This window comes from Falco naumanni, chromosome 1, assembly GCF_017639655.2.
Source record: "Falco naumanni isolate bFalNau1 chromosome 1, bFalNau1.pat, whole genome shotgun sequence".
NCBI lineage: Eukaryota > Metazoa > Chordata > Aves > Falconiformes > Falconidae > Falco > Falco naumanni.
In genome coordinates this window covers 97,159,384-97,177,575 of record NC_054054.1, presented here as the reverse complement: position 1 = coordinate 97,177,575, position 18,192 = coordinate 97,159,384, and the positions used below count along the sequence as shown (strand labels likewise).

The 18,192-nt window shown below is 45.0% G+C and overlaps 1 protein-coding gene across 1 annotated transcript; it reads left to right on the top strand.

Annotated features, from left to right (window-relative positions):
* Positions 1-38: 38 nt before the first annotated feature.
* Positions 39-17,955, top strand: DHX37 (DEAH-box helicase 37). The gene is made up of 27 exons (XM_040611233.1): positions 39-249; positions 969-1,138; positions 2,246-2,358; positions 3,107-3,434; positions 4,421-4,569; positions 5,365-5,457; positions 5,932-6,028; positions 6,421-6,534; positions 7,251-7,352; positions 7,848-7,962; positions 8,292-8,387; positions 9,006-9,082; positions 9,830-9,971; positions 10,192-10,268; positions 10,865-11,097; positions 11,543-11,654; positions 12,247-12,353; positions 12,750-12,938; positions 13,066-13,190; positions 13,476-13,592; positions 13,716-13,888; positions 14,289-14,403; positions 14,837-14,974; positions 15,328-15,422; positions 15,846-15,919; positions 16,873-16,970; positions 17,565-17,955. Exons 1-27 carry the CDS (start codon positions 144-146, stop codon positions 17,645-17,647), a joined length of 3,438 nt encoding a protein of 1,145 aa, XP_040467167.1. The 5' UTR covers positions 39-143; the 3' UTR covers positions 17,648-17,955.
* Positions 17,956-18,192: the final 237 nt, after the last annotated feature.

Here is an 18,192-nt window from a genome sequence, read left to right as displayed (position 1 = left end):
CCGCCCCCTTCTCGCGAGACCCCGCGCCCAGCGGAAGTGGCGATCGGCAGGAGCCGCACGTGTGCCCGCGCCGAGCCACACCGGGCCGTGCCGTGCCGTGCCGTGCCGCTCCGTTCCGCGCCCGCCGTGCCGCTCCCGCTGCCATGGGCCGGGCGCGCCGCCGGCACAACTGGAAGGCACGGCTGCCGCAGGGCGCCGCTCAGCCCCCACCCGCCGCCGAGCCGCTGGAGCTGCCGCTGGAGCTGGGAGGTGCGGCGGGGCCCGGCCCGGCCCGGCCCTTCTCTTTCTAGGCGTTACGTGCAAACCGGGGCTGGTACCGTCGCGACAGTGGCTGTGGAATCGCAGAGATTAGAGCTATCGCCGTATCTTCTCTGCATTTTGATTATACTTTTATTGGAAGCATTAAAAGTTATTTTAAAGTATCATAGGCGTTGCATCAATAACTATTAAAGCAACTTCTGCATCTAAGCAGTTTGTTATTAAAGCAATTATTTAAAAGATTTTTGTGTTCAATATTTGCATTCCTAAATGTTACTTTTTAAAAAAACCGCGTTTATTCTGTTTATATTACTTAAACTTAAGTAATACAGATGTCTAGTATTAATTGAAAAGGACTTCTGCCTGGGAGGGGCAGGATGCTGCAGGGTCACCCCAGGATACACTGTGCCCTGGGCTGCTCCCAGCCCCCGGGGGATGAAATAAATAGGCAAAAATTTCATAGTATTGTTACACAGGTCAAGGAAAATTACCCTCACGGCTGCAGTAAGCACAGGATGATCAAGTCCCTGGTTTTGTGGCCTCTTGCCCTTGCTGATAATCTGGGAATATTTTTATTATTTTTTTTTGGCTGGGGCTGAGGGTTGTGTTTGTTTAGAACAGCTGTATCTGGTATGGTTTGTGATAGGGCTACGAAGTCCTGAAAATAATCCACCTGGCACAGGAGACTGACTAATCAAACATGCTTTCAGATGAAGCAAGGCTGAAGGGAATTGATGGGAGCAACGCCCTGGTCCTGCCAGCAAAAAAAACAAAGAAGAAAAAAGTACCGTGTGTTGTGCAACAACAGAAGAAACCCCTGAGCAAGAAACAGAAGAAAATCCTGCAGAAAGTTTTAGAGCAGAAGGAAAAGAAAAAACAGGTACATTGCTGCTTGCTGTTAACTCTGGGTTTGTGACTTCTGTTAAAACGATAATTTAATATCAGCATGTGGAAAAGGTTGATGTTAATAAGCAGCTCTTGAGGTTTCCCTCATGCTGTGACGCTGGCAGTCCCCGATACATGACACAATTGCGTTGTTGGTGTGAAAAACCAGAGGGGGGGTGACTGCTCTGCAGTGCCAGCGAGCAGTGTTTGGGATGTCAACTGTCAGGGGCCCTTCAAGGACGTGCAGGTGCTGAAGTTTAAGAGTTTATGTTACAACAGCATTAGCCATCCTTTTGCTGGCTCTTTTGGCAAACATGCTACCACTCACGGAATCTTGAGTGTAACTGGTGGGGAAAAGCATTCCCCGCCCTCTCAGTGGGTCCGGTGTTGCAGGAACATATCGTTGTGTCCTCATTCCCGTTCTTTCTTTGACCCTGAACAAATAGATGAGTATTGTGGAGTTTATCACTAGCAGAGTAGATGACATCATATTTTAAAAGCATTCTGTGAAAGATTGTATGAGAAACTTTGTCCTGCTGGAAAATGCAAAGTTCGATGCACCTCTAGTTCTGCTACTGCCAACGCTGCTGAAATACTTATTTCCAGCTCTTGTATATTTTCTGTATGCAAATAGAACTTTTCTGTCTTTGTAAAAGCTTTCCAGACAAAATTTCTGTTCATTTTAGTGTCTGAATAATGGCTTTGACAAACGAACTCTATTTTTTGAGGTAGTTTTAAGACTGCGGCTGTCTGACCTCCTGCCAGTACTATGTCCCATGTGAGGCAGTTGATGGGAGGCTTCCATTGCTCCAGCCCTTGCTCCAACATTTTAGTTCAAATCCATTTTCTTTGCTGTTGTTTGAAGGGTGCAGCTGAGCTTTTCATTGTAGTGACAAAGGGTCAAGTCCGCATTTCTATTTTCACTCTGGTGCAGGGCTGAAATCTTCACTGGAGAGGACTGACCACATAGCAGCAGGGACATCTTCACAACTTCACAGCAAGATTTGCCAGAACACACCCATTAAATCTCAAGCGCAAATTCTGAAATGAAATTATTTCCTCGTGAAAATAAGCACTGATTTTTGTTGTTTTTCCCGAATAGCGAGCTGAGTTGCTGAGCAAGCTGAATGAGGTGCAAGCTTCTGAGTCAGAAATGAAACTTCTGTTCACTACTTCGAAACTGGGTATTGGGGAGCGGATGTATCAGACTAAAAGGTAAAGCATTATTTGAGAAGAACCATTCTGGTTTTTCGCTGTGGTTGAAAACTTGGCAACCTTATTAGCTTTTTTTGCTTGATTTGTTTTTTCTTCTTAATGCTTATAGGTTCTTCAGAATGGGTGGAATTAAATAAATTTCTGGCTTTATCTGATAACATGGTAGCTTTTTTCTTGTTAACTTCATCCTCTTGAGAGCATGCTAGTTAAAATAACTTGTCCTTCCCTTTCATAAGGGATGAGGTGGGTGACCATTACCTCTGCATAATCTTACAAATTATGCTAAACTACATAATTGGTGAATTAATGTTTACTTTTTTGTTGTATTGGAAAACATTGACTGAGGTGGCCCTTGGTTACTGGGTTTATCAAGAGCTGCATTTTCGCAGAAGTTGAAATAAACTAAACTATAAAGATGTCTTCTGAAGAAATCAATGAATGCCAGTATAGAGCATGCTTTGGTATGAATCCAGCAGCCAGGTCAGTTGAGGCTTTACCTAGCAGAATTGTGAAAACCTCCAAGAATGGAGATCCTTGGAGAACTGGGTTAACCTCTCAGCAGTGTTTTCTCGTGATGCACTACATCCAGGGTGTAGAAGTTTTTTTCTTACTTGAGTAAAACTTGGGTTCAGGCTCAGTGAGTTTTGATGATGTGAATTTTCTGGGTTTTTTGTGGAAGAAATGTCTGGCTTGGGCTCCTGGAGAATATTGACCAAAATGTAGTTGACACGTGGATGTTTTGTTCTAGGGTGATACAGGAGTCAGGGACTGCTGTACCTGAAAAAATCAAGAGCATCAGTGGTGCAAACAAGAGAAGACGAAGCACAGATTCAGAATCGGAGCCTGAGGAAGAGCCCAGTAGCTCTGAGGAGGAGAAATTAAAACAAAAGCAAGAAATTGAAAAGTCCTTGGCCAGTGATTTGAATACTGCTGAGAAGCCAGAGGAGGGCGTGAAGAAGGCAGCGGCTAACCAGCCGCCGGCTGGTCCTGGTGTGCTGGTTTGCCAGACAGCCTCCAACAAAGCACCTTGCAAGCCTGCAGTTTTTATTCCAGTGGACAGGTCTCCGGAGATTCAGGTGAGGCTCTGAACAGTAAAGTGCTTACCAAGGGCGATGGACATTATGGTGTCTTCCCTCAGGTGAGGTCACTGCAGACACCATAGCTTTGTCTTGCGTCTCTTGCTAATGCTGTGTGTGCAATGTGCGCTTAGGGGCCACCTTCTGGCACATTGTATATGGACATAGAATTGTTCAGGTTGGAAAAGACCTTTAAGATCATCAAGCCCAACTATTAACCCAGGATTGCCAAGTCCACCACTAAACCATGTCCTTAAGTGCCACGTCTACAAGTCTTTTAAATACCTCTAGGGATGGTGACTCAGCCGCTTCCCTCAGCAGCCTTTTCCAGTGCCTGACAACCCTTTTGGTGAAAAAATTTTCCCCAATATCCAACCTAAACCTCCCCTGGCCCAGCCTGAGGCCATTTCCTTTTGTCCTGTCACTTGTTGTTTGCGAGTCTGAGCTTGAAGCCTGTCTATTCTAGCAGAAGGAAAGCTAGTTTTGTCTTAGGATATAAGGATTTGTCTCTAGTTTTAAATATAGAGTCTATTAGCAGTCTTTTATTATTCTTCACTGGACAATCTTGTGAAGTCACGTAGCTCTCCATTACGCTGTATCTTCTGCTGGGCAGTTTTATTCCATTCGCTGCAGGTATGGCATTCTGTAGAAATGCGAAAAACTATGCATGTGCCTGAACAGATGAGCTAGAGTTGTGGAATGAGTTCCTTTAACTGCTATTTTAATAAACTCAAGGGACTCTGTGAAGTTTCACAAATTACAGTGCAGGGCTTGCCAGCTGCTTTCTGGAAGCTGTTTGGGTGAGTAGTTCTTGGATGTGCTGGTGTGATACTAGCTGGCTTAGAGCTTTTCAAGCCACAAAGCCTGCAGAATTGTTTTGTGTGGGTTTTATAATCAGAGGAAGGTAACAGTTTTCAACCCTGGGGAGCGCAAAAAGGGAGTGGAAAACAAAACAGTGTAACTAAAATATGTTTTGTATTATTTAGGAAGCAAGACTAAAGCTTCCAATCCTTGCCGAAGAGCAAGTCATCATGGAAGCCATTAATGAGAATCCCATTGTGATCATCTGTGGAGAGACGGGAAGCGGTAAAACCACGCAAGTACCTCAGTTTCTCTATGAAGCTGGCTATGCCAGGTATGAGTTGTCTTTTATATGCAGCAAACGTAATCGGCAAAATTCAGGCTGAGCTCAGTCACTTCTGATTTTGTGTCTTTTCTTCTGATGTGGCTGAACTGAACCTGGTCTTTCTGTGCAGTGGTAGTGGCCATGTTGAATGGGCTTTTAAAAAAATCTGAACGGAACAAGATTGACTTACAAAACTCTCTCCACATAAGCAATCTTTTGAAACCTCTTAACGTAAAAATTTCTTTTAAAGCCACTGGCCTGTTTTTTCAGAGGGGCTTTATTGTCTGCCCATCTCATGTAGTTTATCCTCTGCTTACAGAAATTTGGTTTTTCCTTTGCAAGAAAGCGTGCATATTTCTTTAAGAACATCTTTGGACATAGCTGTGGCTTGTCTGGCATTATTGGTGACGTTATAAGCTTGGACACCTCATAAGATGCTTCTTGTGAGCTGTATCACGGTGCATCCAGCTTCTCTGCTGCCCCAACCCGAGTTTCCTCTGAAATGGACCCTGTTGCCAGAGGGATGCCCAGGGAAACTGGAGTTCAGTGAGCTGCAATTACAGGGACATTTGGGGGAAAAATTCCTGGGATGACACGCATCTGCAGATGAATGCACATATAATAGAAGGGTAATCCCAGAGCTTCCTTTCTGTCTTTTTCTTCGAACTGTAGGTGATACTGTGTGAGTGCTGCTACTTAATTTAGAACCATTGTACAGAAATCCTGTTGTCATCTTTTGAAGTGTTTCTCTGTTTAAAACAAGCAGCCAAACAACCCCTCCTTTTCTTTCCTTCACCCCTTTAGCTCGAACGGTACTATTGGTATCACTGAGCCTCGGCGTGTGGCTGCAGTGTCCATGTCCCAGCGAGTCGCTAAGGAAATGAACTTGTCAAACAGGTGAGGGGAAACAAAGCTGAGACCTTGCGAGGGAGGTTACACTATGTCATAGACTGAAATCAAGGCTTGCGCATTGCTTGTTCAGTCTTTGACGAAGAACTGTGGGAAAGTTACGTATAAACTCCTCTATGGGCTGGTCTATAAAAAAAATATGCAGACTTGTTGCTACTAATGGTTGTAAGTTACTTTTTAGAGAGAACTTTATGGAGATGATGTGTGGGAAAGTGGCCCTAGTTTGTCTCCGTATGAGAACATGTCCCATAACAGTGAAATAATTCAAAGTGATACTGCTGTGTATCCCAGCTTCCAGCATTTTGTGTGTGCTAGGCTCCAGGGAGCTGACGATATTCTTCTGGTTTTGTCCTGGCATCAAGTCTTAATTTCGTTAGGGTGAAGGCTGCTTCCTGGTCTGAACGTGAATTTTCTGTTTCTTCCCCTGCTTGTTCTTGTGGCTGCCCTGGTATTTCCTCACAGAGTGGTTTCCTATCAAATCCGGTATGAAGGCAATGTTACAGATGAAACACAAATCAAGTTTATGACAGATGGTGTACTGCTGAAAGAAATTCAGAAGGTAAGTGGCAAGTCGTCAGTGCTACAAAAAAGGAAAGTATTTTGTATAGCTGGGAAGAGAGGCCAGTTGCTTTCTGGGGATTTGTCAGCAACTTTTGAAAGCAAAATTGCTTTCAGCACCGCAGATGTATTTTATCTCAACCCTTTATATTCCTCCTGCCCAAGTCCGTAAATGTTAGGTTATCTTGCTGTGTAAAATGAGAGTAAGGAAAAGACTCTCAGGAGCTAGGCTGCTTCATGTAGGGTAAACGCATTAAACTGCTCAGACACGTGGGAGAGTCTACAGCCATGTATGAGGATGGGGGGGTCGGTGTTTGTGTAGCTGTAGGTTGTCGTGACTTAAAGATGTCCTTGGGTGAGGCTTCACGTGGTGGGATTGATCTTTCTTCTCAGGACTTTCTGCTTTCGAAGTACAAAGTCGTTATTATTGATGAAGCCCACGAAAGGAGTATGTACACAGATATCTTGATAGGCCTCTTGTCTCGCATTGTGCCTCTTCGTAAAAAGGTAAGAGAAGCAGTATTCTTGTTTTGACACAAATGTGCTGGGGAGGGAGATGTTAGATGTGAAAAAGCTCTGTGGGAGAACAGACTGTGTGACATGGAAGGTGATCATGAAATAACACTTAGATGATGTGTTTGTCTTTCCATATGATCAAAGGAAGCATAGAGCCTACAAAATGGGGAAGATAGTATGTATCAGTACCAACAGATAGATAACTTTTGAGACAATATCCAATTAATTTTAGACTTACAGTGCCACAAGACACATGTAAATAATTGAAATTAGCAGCCTGTTGAAAGCAAGGTGCTTACTGTGGCACTGGAATAAGCCACCAGCAGCGCTGCTTGGGAGGAGATGTTTCAGAGCAGACATTGTGAAGGGTTTGGTCTTGACTGATGCTGGCGCTGGTGGGCTGCAGGGCAGAGCTTGGCCTCTGTGTTCGTTTCACTTAAGGATGGAGAGAGAATGCAGAGGTTTAGAGGCAGGTCGCTATCAGCATGAGGATTGCCAGCATGGGGGTTTGTGTATTTTAAGTCATGTTGCATTTGAAGCTGCACATATCCTCTGTCACTTGACATGGTGCTTTTGTTGTCTGAGATTTTGAGGGGTTTGATGCAGAAACTTGTATCCAACCCTGCTAATAGCTCTGGGTTTGTGTGCTGAGTACATCGCCTGCCCTGTGCTTTCCAGCCCAGAGTAACGCGTTTGTGTCCCTGCAGAAAGGGCTGCCGCTGAAGCTGATCGTCATGTCGGCCACGCTTCGTGTGGAAGATTTCACTGATAACAGCAGGCTGTTTTCTGTTACACCTCCTGTTATTCAGGTATTGTTCTCACTGGGGTCTGTGTCAGATGTAATGGCTGAAATACAGTGAGGCCTTCCTTTATAAAACTAATTAAAAATTAGGAGCACTCTAATCTTTCCAGTTGGTACTGAAATCTTTCAGATGTCAGTTTAGAAATAGTTATTTTGTTTGGACTATTTTTCTTTTGAGACTTGGTGTTTTTCTTTCCTCTTTTATCAGAAAACTGCCTTGGCAGAATCTCGAAAAACTGTTAAATTACAGTTCAGGAGAACTAGAAAACCACATGAGTTGATGATTGGAAAGAGAGAAAAGGTTTGGTTTCTAGCTTGGTTTCCTGGCAGTGAGCGTAGACAACACTGATAACTTCTGTGGATCTGGTGTTTTGTAGGTTACTAAACCCAAGAGCTGAACAGAACTACAGGGTTGAATTTTTCTAGTTTTCCCATGAAAACTAATGGTTGTGATGGAGTTAAAACAGCAAAGAAACCCTTTTTTTCTGTATTTCCTCTCTAGGTAGATGCAAGGCAATTCCCCGTAACGATTCATTTTAACAAGAAAACCCCCCTAGATGACTACAGTGGGGAGTGCTTCAGAAAGGTGTGTAAAATCCATCGGATGTTGCCCTCAGGTAAGATCACTGCTGAGAACCCTCTGAAGTGCTTTATATTTCACATGTCTAAAGTTTTTTGGGTTGATTTTTTGGGGAACATGCAACTGCAGTGATGTATTGTGTACTTTTACTTACAAGTCTTTTCTTATTAAAATTACCTTTCTATTAAATCATAGTTACATTAGCATGCTTCTTGAGGGAGTAGCAGGAGACAGATGCAGTCAAACACCCTCTTCCTCATTGTTACTTCACAGTATATCCTACCTGTCTTTTATTAAGAATGAGATCTGAAGCTTTCCAAGGTGAAATACCTGTGCTGAGGTTGAGTGTCGTTTCTTCTCTTGCAGGTGGGATTTTGGTGTTTTTAACAGGCCAGGCAGAAGTTCACTCTCTCTGTAGAAGGCTAAGGAAAGCCTTTCCATTCCAAAAAAACAGCACTGCAGGTAATGCTATAGAATAAAGGACTATTAAACTTGGAATTTATCCCCCGAGAAGTGAGCTTGCTTTGCACCTAAAAATGAGAGCTTTTATTTAAAACCCCAAAACCCACGGGTTGCAGAAAGTGCTCATTGTGGATGATTTTGATGACTGATTCTCAGGTTTGTACTGTTTTAAGTTTGGGGAAAAGGCTTATGGATGTGATCCTTTCCAGTTCCCCAGAACCCATTGCATTGCTTCACTTACTCTCTTGGTTGTGGATCGAAGTGGAAATGTTGCTTCTTGGTGGTGACTCTTCATTTTCAGGATAGTAGAGTTTCCCAAGACGACTTCAGAAAGTCAAGGTCTAATACAGCTCAGCTAATTGTCTCCTAAACCTTGAGGCATATAGTTGCTGTGCACACTGTTGCCAATCACCTGTATGGCTTCTAAATGCGCTTACAACGTTAAACTTGTGTGTTGTCCCTGTCGCCTTCTGCCTTCAATGTGACTATTTGCTGCTTTCACACTGTGACGCTTTTTGAATCACTAGAAAGATAGGAGTGGGACCAAACTCTCCCCACTAGCATTTCCAAGAGGAAAGCATGCTCAGCTAACGGTGATTCCACTGGCTCTTTGCACAGGAGGAGATGACGACAAGGAAGAATCAGTGGAAGAAATCAGAAAATTTAAGAAATCGAGGAAGTGGAAGAAAGTTACGGTAATATGTGATGGCCAAAATTCCTCCAGGAGGCAGGAAGGAGCAGGTGTCTCCCTGCAAAACAGTACTCCTGTGTAGCTGTTTTTCTCACCAGGCTGTTTTAGACTTGCATGAAGCCTTGTAGCCTGGGTGCATCCCCTCAGAAAATCCGGTAATAACCGCCTACACTGATGACTGCTGCGTTATGAGCAGCAGAGTGCTAAAATGTGTCCCTGGATATTAGGGGCCGGAGATTCATTTCACTTGAGTATTGACTATTAAAACTTTAATGGAAGGAGTTTCAGCCTTGCTGGCTCCAGGGCTGCTCCTCATCTTGCTGTTTGTTATCCAAAATTGGGACTGATGCACCTGTGATGAAGGGTAGCGTTTGGCTTCCACCCACGTCCTACATGCACTTTGTCAGCAGATCTTGATGTTATAGATATACTGTCTATTGACACTGGATCCTCATCACTGAAAGGGCTGAAGTAAAGAAATTTTACTCTTTGTCACTGTCCTCCAAGTGAAGAAGCTTGCCTCAACACAAAGTGTTGTTTAAAATATTTGGGTTACTCCCCCCCAACTCTCACAGTTACCAAATGCTGAACCTCAGCCTTAAAATCAAATGAAGTCTCTTAATCCCTCTGTCACCACCTTCATGTCAACAAATGTTTGGAGTAAGCGTTCAGCTTTGCTTTCAAAGCAATAAAAAGTGCTATTTGCGTCCCTGCCTTAATGCTCTGTGGTCATCTTTCTTGTCTTTCTCAGACATTACCCAAAATTGATCTGGACAATTACGCTGTTGTACCAGTGGATGAAGGAGACGAAGACAGGGATGCTGAAACTGATGATGATGATATTGCAGGATCTGATATTGACCTTGATTTAGGAGATGGAGACTCAGAAGAAGGTTTGGCACTTACAAAATAAAAATTCTGTGTCTCCTGTCACCTGTGAAATGTGGGATGAACAGGAGATCTGTGTTATGGAAAAGCTATTAAGATTTTCCAGCTTCAGCTTTATACCAAATACTGGCTTAAAATGATGTGGTGTTTGTGCAGACATTGTTGGAGCTAAGCCTGGAAGTTGACTTGCCATGTATTTAACAATATTGGTTTGTTTCTTCACAGATGAGAAATCTGATTCATCCCTTCCACTCTATGTGCTCCCGCTCTATTCCTTGCTGGCACCAGAGAAACAAGCAAAGGTAAGGGATTACCATGAGCAATGATCCTCACAAGTATGTGTCGTCAGTGTCTGAAGGCTTTGTGAGTTACAGTTTCCATCCTGGACTGTCCGTCAGTGGGCAGACTTGAGTGGCCCAGTGGGCAAGCTGGGATGGGATCGGAGCAGGCCTTGCTTGGGATGGGATCAGAGCAGGCCTTGCTTGGGCTGGGATCTCCCTGATGTGCCAGTTCAGCAGGTTGGGGAAAATGAAAAGTGGCAGTCCTGCAAACATGTTAAAGTTAGCCACAGCCCTGGGGCATGTCAGGGTCCTGCTGCCAACAGGCAGTTCCTACAAATTCTCACGTTCCTTCTTGGGCTTTGGTGGTGACGTCAGTATGTCTAAATGTGACTTGACACTGGTGTCTGTTCTACCTGGAGCTCCCATGGATGTTTTGGAGGGATTAACTGAGCTGGATAGAGAGCTCCAGAGAAAGAGTTAAGTCTTTGATCTCACTCTTGGGTTTCACCTGTAATGCCATGTGCATTGTCATCCCTTTGCAACCCATCCAGGTTGACTGTCGGTCTCTTTCCGTCGTCATTTGTGGTGCATTTCACATTCCTATCTGTTCCTTGTAGGTATTCAGGGCTCCTCCTCCTGGCACGAGACTGTGTGTTGTAGCCACCAACGTGGCTGAAACATCGCTTACCATCCCAGGCATCAAATACGTGGTAGACTGTGGAAAGGTCAAGAAACGTTTCTATGACAAAATTACTGGGGTTTCGTCATTCAGAGTGACCTGGATATCTCAAGCCTCAGCTAACCAGCGGGCAGGTCGGGCTGGCCGGACGGAACCAGGGCACTGTTACAGGTGAGCTGCCTGCCCTCGAGAGGATTAGGAGGGAGCAAAAACCCTGACCAGTGTCAGTGTGAATTTGACAGCTTCCCTCGTCCTGCTGCCCCTTTCACAAGGACCTAGTGCTGCTTGGAGGATTTTGGCTTTGTCTGCTCTTCATTCAAATGGGAGAGGTGAAACCAAGCATGAACTGTCACTGGTGATGTTGGTTTGACAGTTTGGCTTCTCAGGGGCCTGTCTGAAAACCCTTATTTAGGTGGCCAGGTTAGCATGGATTCCACTCAGAGCCAAGTCAGCTTTTTGTGACAAAGGCAGTAGGCCCCAACCATATCTATAATTACATGGCTATGTAATCAGTACCCACAGCTGCCTTTTTTTAAAACACCTTGCTGATTTTTCACGCTTATCTTTTGGGTTAAGGCTTCTTCAAAGTCTCTAAGCAGCGGTTCTGGCCCACTAGGTTATACTCTTCGGCAGTCTTCATGGACTTTGAGAAATTTTCTGCTCCAGAAATAACAAAGCGACCAGTAGAAGACTTGATTCTGCAAATGAAGGCATTAAATATAGAAAAGGTGAGGTGTAAATTGGCTTTGTACTACAGCGCTCATTAAAGTGGTTGCACCTAGGAGCCCGAAACAAACACAAATGTCATTTATCATCGTTGCTTGAGGTTGCGCCTTGCATTAGAAATTAGGATCCTGGGACTTGACTTTTGGTTCTGCAAATTGCAGAAGCTGCTATGAATTCCACCAGGCCTTAACAGACATGTTTGTTTAGGTAATAAGAGCTTTCTTATATTCTTAGTAGTGAAAATAACTGTCCAAACAGGGGTTGTGTTTTGGACATATTTGAGCACTTTCAGGAAGCACAATACTTAAGGTTAGATGTTAAAGCAGCCTGCCCTAGGCGGTGCCTGGAGTTAGTGGCAGCTAAGGGTGATGTTGGTATTCCTGTTTCCTAATGTTTTTGTTCTAAGTGTTTCCTGCCATTATATGTCCTTTCCTCTCGCTCCTGGCAAACATCCTAAATGTTTTTCTTTGGTATATGTGACCAGAGGGGAAGGTTTCACTCCCCTCCAGGACTACTTACTGTGTTCAGAGTCTGTTTTTCAGTGGGAGCCTTGTCAATGTTGTACTGAGAAGAATTTTCTCTTGGTGTCTGTAGGTAATCAACTTCCCGTTCCCAACACCACCTCCAACAGAAGCCCTTGCAGCAGCTGAGGAGTTGCTGATAGCCCTGGGTGCCTTGAAGGAACCCCCTATGACAGGAAGGTAACGTCTGTGGTCCCCCACAAACTGCCTCTAGGCACTGCTGCTTGTCCTCCGCTGTCGAGGTAGTGGGTACTGCTGTCTTCTCGCCTGCTTTTCCATCTCAGCCCTTGCATCTGAGGGTGTGCTTTTGTACGGAGACCAGCATCATTTTAACAACCTCTGGTTCACCTGTGTTTATTTTACTGGTGCTGGGTGTGTTCAGGCAGGGAAGCACTGTGCTAGGAGCGTGCCATGCATGGCAGGTGGGTGCTGCATGAGGAAGAGAAATCCTTCCTTTGGGACCAGCACATAAGAAAATCTGAGACAACACATCAAGTTAATTGGGCTGCCAAACGCAGAAACACAAACTCATTCTGATGCAGAAGTTCCTTTATTACATGACTTTTCTTCTCGCAGGCTGAAGCAGCAGCTGGCAGCAAAGCTGAGTTGCCCTATTAGTCCCCTGGGCAGAATAATGGCCACTTTTCCTGTAGCCCCCCGCTATGCAAAGATGTTGGCATTAAGCAGGCAGCACAACTGCCTGCCATACACCATTACCATTGTGTCCGCAATGACTGTCCGGGAGCTTTTTGAAGACTTTGACATGTGAGTGAGTTAGCCTGACAGCCTGTTTACAGGACACATCACCTTGTCACAGCTGATGCCTTTTATATTGAGGCCCCCCCTGCATGTGACCCCGGTACTCACTGATGCTGTTTTGTGTTTCTTGTAGGCCAGCAGTAAGCGAGGAAGAGACAGCGAAGCTGAAGGGGAAGAAAGCGAGGCTTTTACAGATGCAAAGGATCTGGGCTGGGCAGGGGCCGATGCAGAAGCTGGGAGACCTCATGGTGATGTTAGGTACTGCAGAAAGCTATTTCCCTGGGCTGTTACCTTCCGTTCTGTTCTCCTCCCTATCACCCTGAGCTCTCAGCTTTCTACAGCCAAAGGCATCCCCATGCTGTAGGACTAAGCCTGGCAGTGTGTTTTCTAGACTCTTCTCTGGGCAGCCTGCCTGTGTCCCAGGCTGGTGACAAGTGGGAGCTGTGATATGCACATGTTGACTCTGACAGTATTGTCTCGCAGTTGGTTTATTGAGAGCTGAGTGGCTAAGATTTTTTTCTCCACCTGGCTGTTTGCTTCCAGGAGCAGTGGGGGCCTGTGAATATGCTGGGTGTACCCGTAAATTCTGTGACGAAAACGGGCTCCGATACAAAGCCATGCTGGAAATCAGGCGCTTGAGAGGGCAGCTGACAACAGCAGGTGAGTGGGTTTTGAGAGGTATTTCTGCGTTTTATTTTTTCAGGGGTTGACAAATCAACTGGGTTGTTTTGTTGCAACTCTTTTTCTCTATTGAATCCTAACTCACATTTTTTTTTCTTGCAGTGAACTCAGTCTGCACTGATGTTGGGCTCTATGTTGATCCAAAGATGAAGCCCCCGACAGAAGCTCAAGCAACTTACTTGAGACAGATTGTGCTGGCAGGGCTGGGGGATCACGTTGCCCGAAGGGTTCAGGCAGAAGAGCTCCTGGATGACAAGTGGAAAAATGCCTACAAGGTAAACAGCTTGATTTGACTGAATTCTCTTCCCCTGTATGGCAGAAAGACACTCCTGTGCAAAGCCTGGGCTTCTGGCTGGGTGCAACATTGAGGCTGCATGTGCTGGCTTGCTTCTTACTGCTCTCCATAGAATTCTAAATTTCCAGTGTTACAATGTCCCAGTCCTCATGTAGGAATTGTTATGAAAGAGCTAAAAGTAGAGCATTAGTCCATCTTGCAAAGTGCTTGATGTTTCCAGAGAAGGTGAAGCAGAAAATTGTGGGGTTATGAAGAGCCTCCATCACTTAAGGAAACCATATAAATGTACATCTGAGAGAGGCTGAAATTAGATGCAATCAGGAAACTGGATTGCCAGTAACTCACCTTACTCTGCTTCAATCTTCTGTGCTTTCTTAAAGACTCCTCTCCTGGATGACCCAGTGTTCATCCATCCAAGCTCAGTCCTCTTCAAACAACTCCCGGAATTTGTGGTGTATCAAGAAATTGTCGAGACTACAAAACTGTACATGAAAGGTGAGGCTGCTGCAGCCCCTGCGTGTCCTGCAGGTGTGGTGAGGAACTCAGAAACACCTTTGCAGAATGTTTCCCTTGCTGCAGTGACTGGGTGCTCTCTTTAAAGAGTGGTCGTGCCTCCTGGGATTTGGGTACTTGTGCTTTCTAGATGTGGATTGGGGGGAAAATTGGCCTGGTTTATTCTTTGTCTGGCAGAATTGGCTGGAGCAAAGCTCTGCTGCTGCAATCGCTGCTCTGCACCAGTCCCGTCACCAATAGTTACCTATTGCTGGTCTCTGAACAGGAGAATGTAAAAAAAGTTGACTTGAAAGACGAGATACAAGTAACTCTGTGGAGATGAGATCCTGACCGTGCGCTGTGCTCGTGGGACTGCCAGTGAGTGGTGGCCCTTGGCAGCAGGCCGGCATTCAGGTGTGTCTGTGCCCTTCCTCAGGTGTGTCTGCCATCGAACCAGAGTGGATCCCTGCCCTGCTGCCACCGTACTGCCACTTTGGGAAGCCTCTAGAAAACCCTCCTCCGACTTACTGCCCCGAAACAGGCCGAATTCGATGTCACAGACCAAGTGTCTTTTGTAAGTGTCTCGAAAAGTGTTACTTGGTAGTTTTGTCTGAGAGCTGCTCCACAGTTATTGTAATGCTGCTTTTAACAAGACTGTCAAACCAGAAAGGTCAAGCTTAACTTGAGCTCTTCAAAGAGCTTAACAGTGGTTTGAGTGTCTCCACGGGATCTGTAGCATTTAAATATCATCTTCCCGTTGGCGTGGGTGTTTTCTGCCCATCTTCTCCTCCTGTGAAGGAGCGTGGCTGGCTGGAGGGTGGCACTGTCCCCTCCGCTTCTCTTAGCACCTGTGGTGTCACGTCTCCCTTGGAAGCGTACCCTCCTCTTGGAGCATTTAGGAGGCAACAATGGGATCTTTCTTTCCAGATCGAGTTAGCTGGCAGCTCCCTGCCGTGGAAGTTGATTACCCAGAGGGTATCGATCGCTACAAGTACTTTGCCAGGTTCCTGCTTGAAGGAAAGGTGAGTGTGTTCCAGCTGTGTTACTTCTTTGATGTTACCAGTAAGTTTAGCCCAGTTTTTGGAGGAGGTGAGACATGTGGCTTCTTTCTTGGTGTGCATGCCCACTCCTTGTGACTTGCTGGTGGCTGGAGGGGTTTGCTGCGGTTGGGGGGCAGGGGGAGATACCTTTAAAATGTGATACCCCAAATTTAAATCCTGTTTTTGCAAAGGAAGGAAGCTATAGCTCTTGTCTTTGTTCTGATTCGCAAGAGTCATCTAGCAAGCCAGTCAGGAAAAGATAGGTATGGAGACACGGGTGGGAGAGAGGTGGTAAGAGAAGATATGGGATGGAGATCTATAGTAGTCCAAGTTCATTGATGATTGTCTCCACAGAACAATTGATTTATCTTACTCATTGTGTACTTGTTGTAACAAATCTTCCAGGTCATTGAGAAGTTGAGGTCTTACAGCCGGTGTCTGCTGTCCAGTCCCCTCATAATGCTGAAGACATGGTCCAAGTAAATTGTTAAAAACAAACTTAAGTTTGTCGTCTCCACTGAATGCTTTTAACTTCCTTTTAAATTGAAAAAAAAATTCAATTCAGGGAGGGGTGTTCTAGATAGTGATCTTGGCTGTAGCTGCAGAGAGAGGAAAATTAAGTTCTCTTACCAAGAAAAATTGTGTGTCAAGAGAACTGGGTGGTGGTGAGGGTGGTGTGGGAGAGCGCAGGCAGCCTGCTGGTCGCACTGATCCCTGCGGGCTGCTTCACACAAAGAAATGGCTCACGTGTGGCAGAAACTGGCAGATGAGCACTACTGCTTTCCTTGCTGTTCTTTGCAGTTTAGCCAATTATACCATCTTTATTTCTTCTCAGAAACGTGTTTACAACAGACCATGTTTTTGTTGTAGTTTTCATTACATTTATAGAACCGTGACCCTCAAAAGGACTGTCTGCTGTTGCCTCCCTTGCTATCCCCCCCATGTCCTCTCTTGCTTACCAAAATAAGCTTTCTTGGAGTCTTCTACGACTTTTCCTGGAGTTGACAGACACAAGGATTTTGAAAGCCTTTTAGAAGTGACTGGTGTTAGCTGAGGGTCCTGCAGTTAGGAAGTGTTTTCCCGTTGCAGTCCATTCGGGGTTCAGCATGGAACCTGTGGGTTCCTCTATGCTTTACTGCATGCTGTGCAGCTGCATAGCTGACAGCTTCGTGCTGGCAGTGACAAGAGCAACCTGCTGTTACTTTTAACAACAAAAAGTCACAGAAGGGGGAAGAAACTACCTCTAGTGAGCTTTCTTGAGCCAATGATGTGTCTCTGTATCCAGGGGTCGTGTGTTTCTGCATTTGTATTTAAATTTTTTTACAAATATTAGGAGTATGCATTCAGAAAGGTAAGCTGAATGCTGTAACACTTTGCTAAATTGTGCTATGAACGTTGATTTATTGCACTGTTTTATTTTGGACTGATTTAGACTTCAGCCCAGGACAGAATCCCTCCTGCAGGCTCTAGTTGCAGAAAATTGTGATAACCGTGGTGCCTTACTGGCTGCATGGAAGAAAAATCCTAAATGTAAGTGTTCTGCTTTTGCTTAATTATTAGTTATGTCAGTACAGACTTTGTAGTACCTTGAGCACTGTTGAATTATGATTTTAAAAATAGATAATTTCACTTGATAAGCTCGAAATATTTGTTCTTTTCTTACTGGAAACAGTAATGTTCTGTGGTTTTCTTCTTGTGAAGAACTGGTGTTCCCTGTACTTCAGAAAGCAACATCTATTTGTATTTTAAGATTTTTTTCTGTAGTTCTAACCACAGTTAAAATGTTTGGTTGGGCTTTTGAAAAATTAAACTATGACAGTACTGTTGGTGGATACAGGATTTTTTTTTTTCCAGATAAGATGGATTTTGTACAACATAAGGGTACCAGACTATAAGAGTTCTTTACAGAAGCAGCAGCAGTGATGGCTTTCACAGTAATTCTCCTGTACTTGATACTTTTATATCCGCATCCGGGTGTCCAAGCTGCAGCACTGTCCTGGCAATGGCAAGTTGGTTCTTGCTCTTGCTGTGGGCAGGGTGACACCACAGACTTCGTCTTTCCAGCAAAACTGCTCCTGGCCCTGATGCCCGCAGCCCTCTAACCGCCCCTCTCTCTCACTGCAGATTTGCTCGCAGCCTATTGCCAGTGGATCCCTGAAGCTATGCATGATGATCTAGCCAAGAAGTGGCCACCAGTAGCACTGTGAAGGACCTGACTGTTCTTGATGGATTCCTTTTCTCCAAGATGCCTCGATAGCTTGGGTTTCCTTGGAAATCTGATGACAAAAATGGACTTGCTGACTGTTAGTGATACCTTTTTGTAAGAGAACTGGGTGTTGCTCTGGTTTTCTGGGCAGCCCTCTGTGTCCCCAGAAGCCCTACGGTTTTGCTGGTAATCTGTAATATTGATGTTTGGATAATTTTATCCATTATATTTTACAGATTGGTATTTATCTGAAATTTCTCTTTGGACTATATTAGTCATATGGACTGTAATAAATTTGTATAGTTCTTGGTTTGGGTGGAAGAAATGTTTTCTGTGTGGGCTGCTGCAATAACTAGAATTTCAGAGCAACGTGGATCCTTCCTCATGGGTGACAGCAGCTCCTGCTACAGGCTGAGCCTGTGGCCCGGGTGCTGGGCTGACCTGACCCTGGGCTGCAGCTCAGCAGTGCAGCCGCTCCCCCTCCCTCCGGCAGGACAGGGAGAGCAAAAGTGAGAAAACTCTTGGTTTGAGACAAAGAGAGTTTAA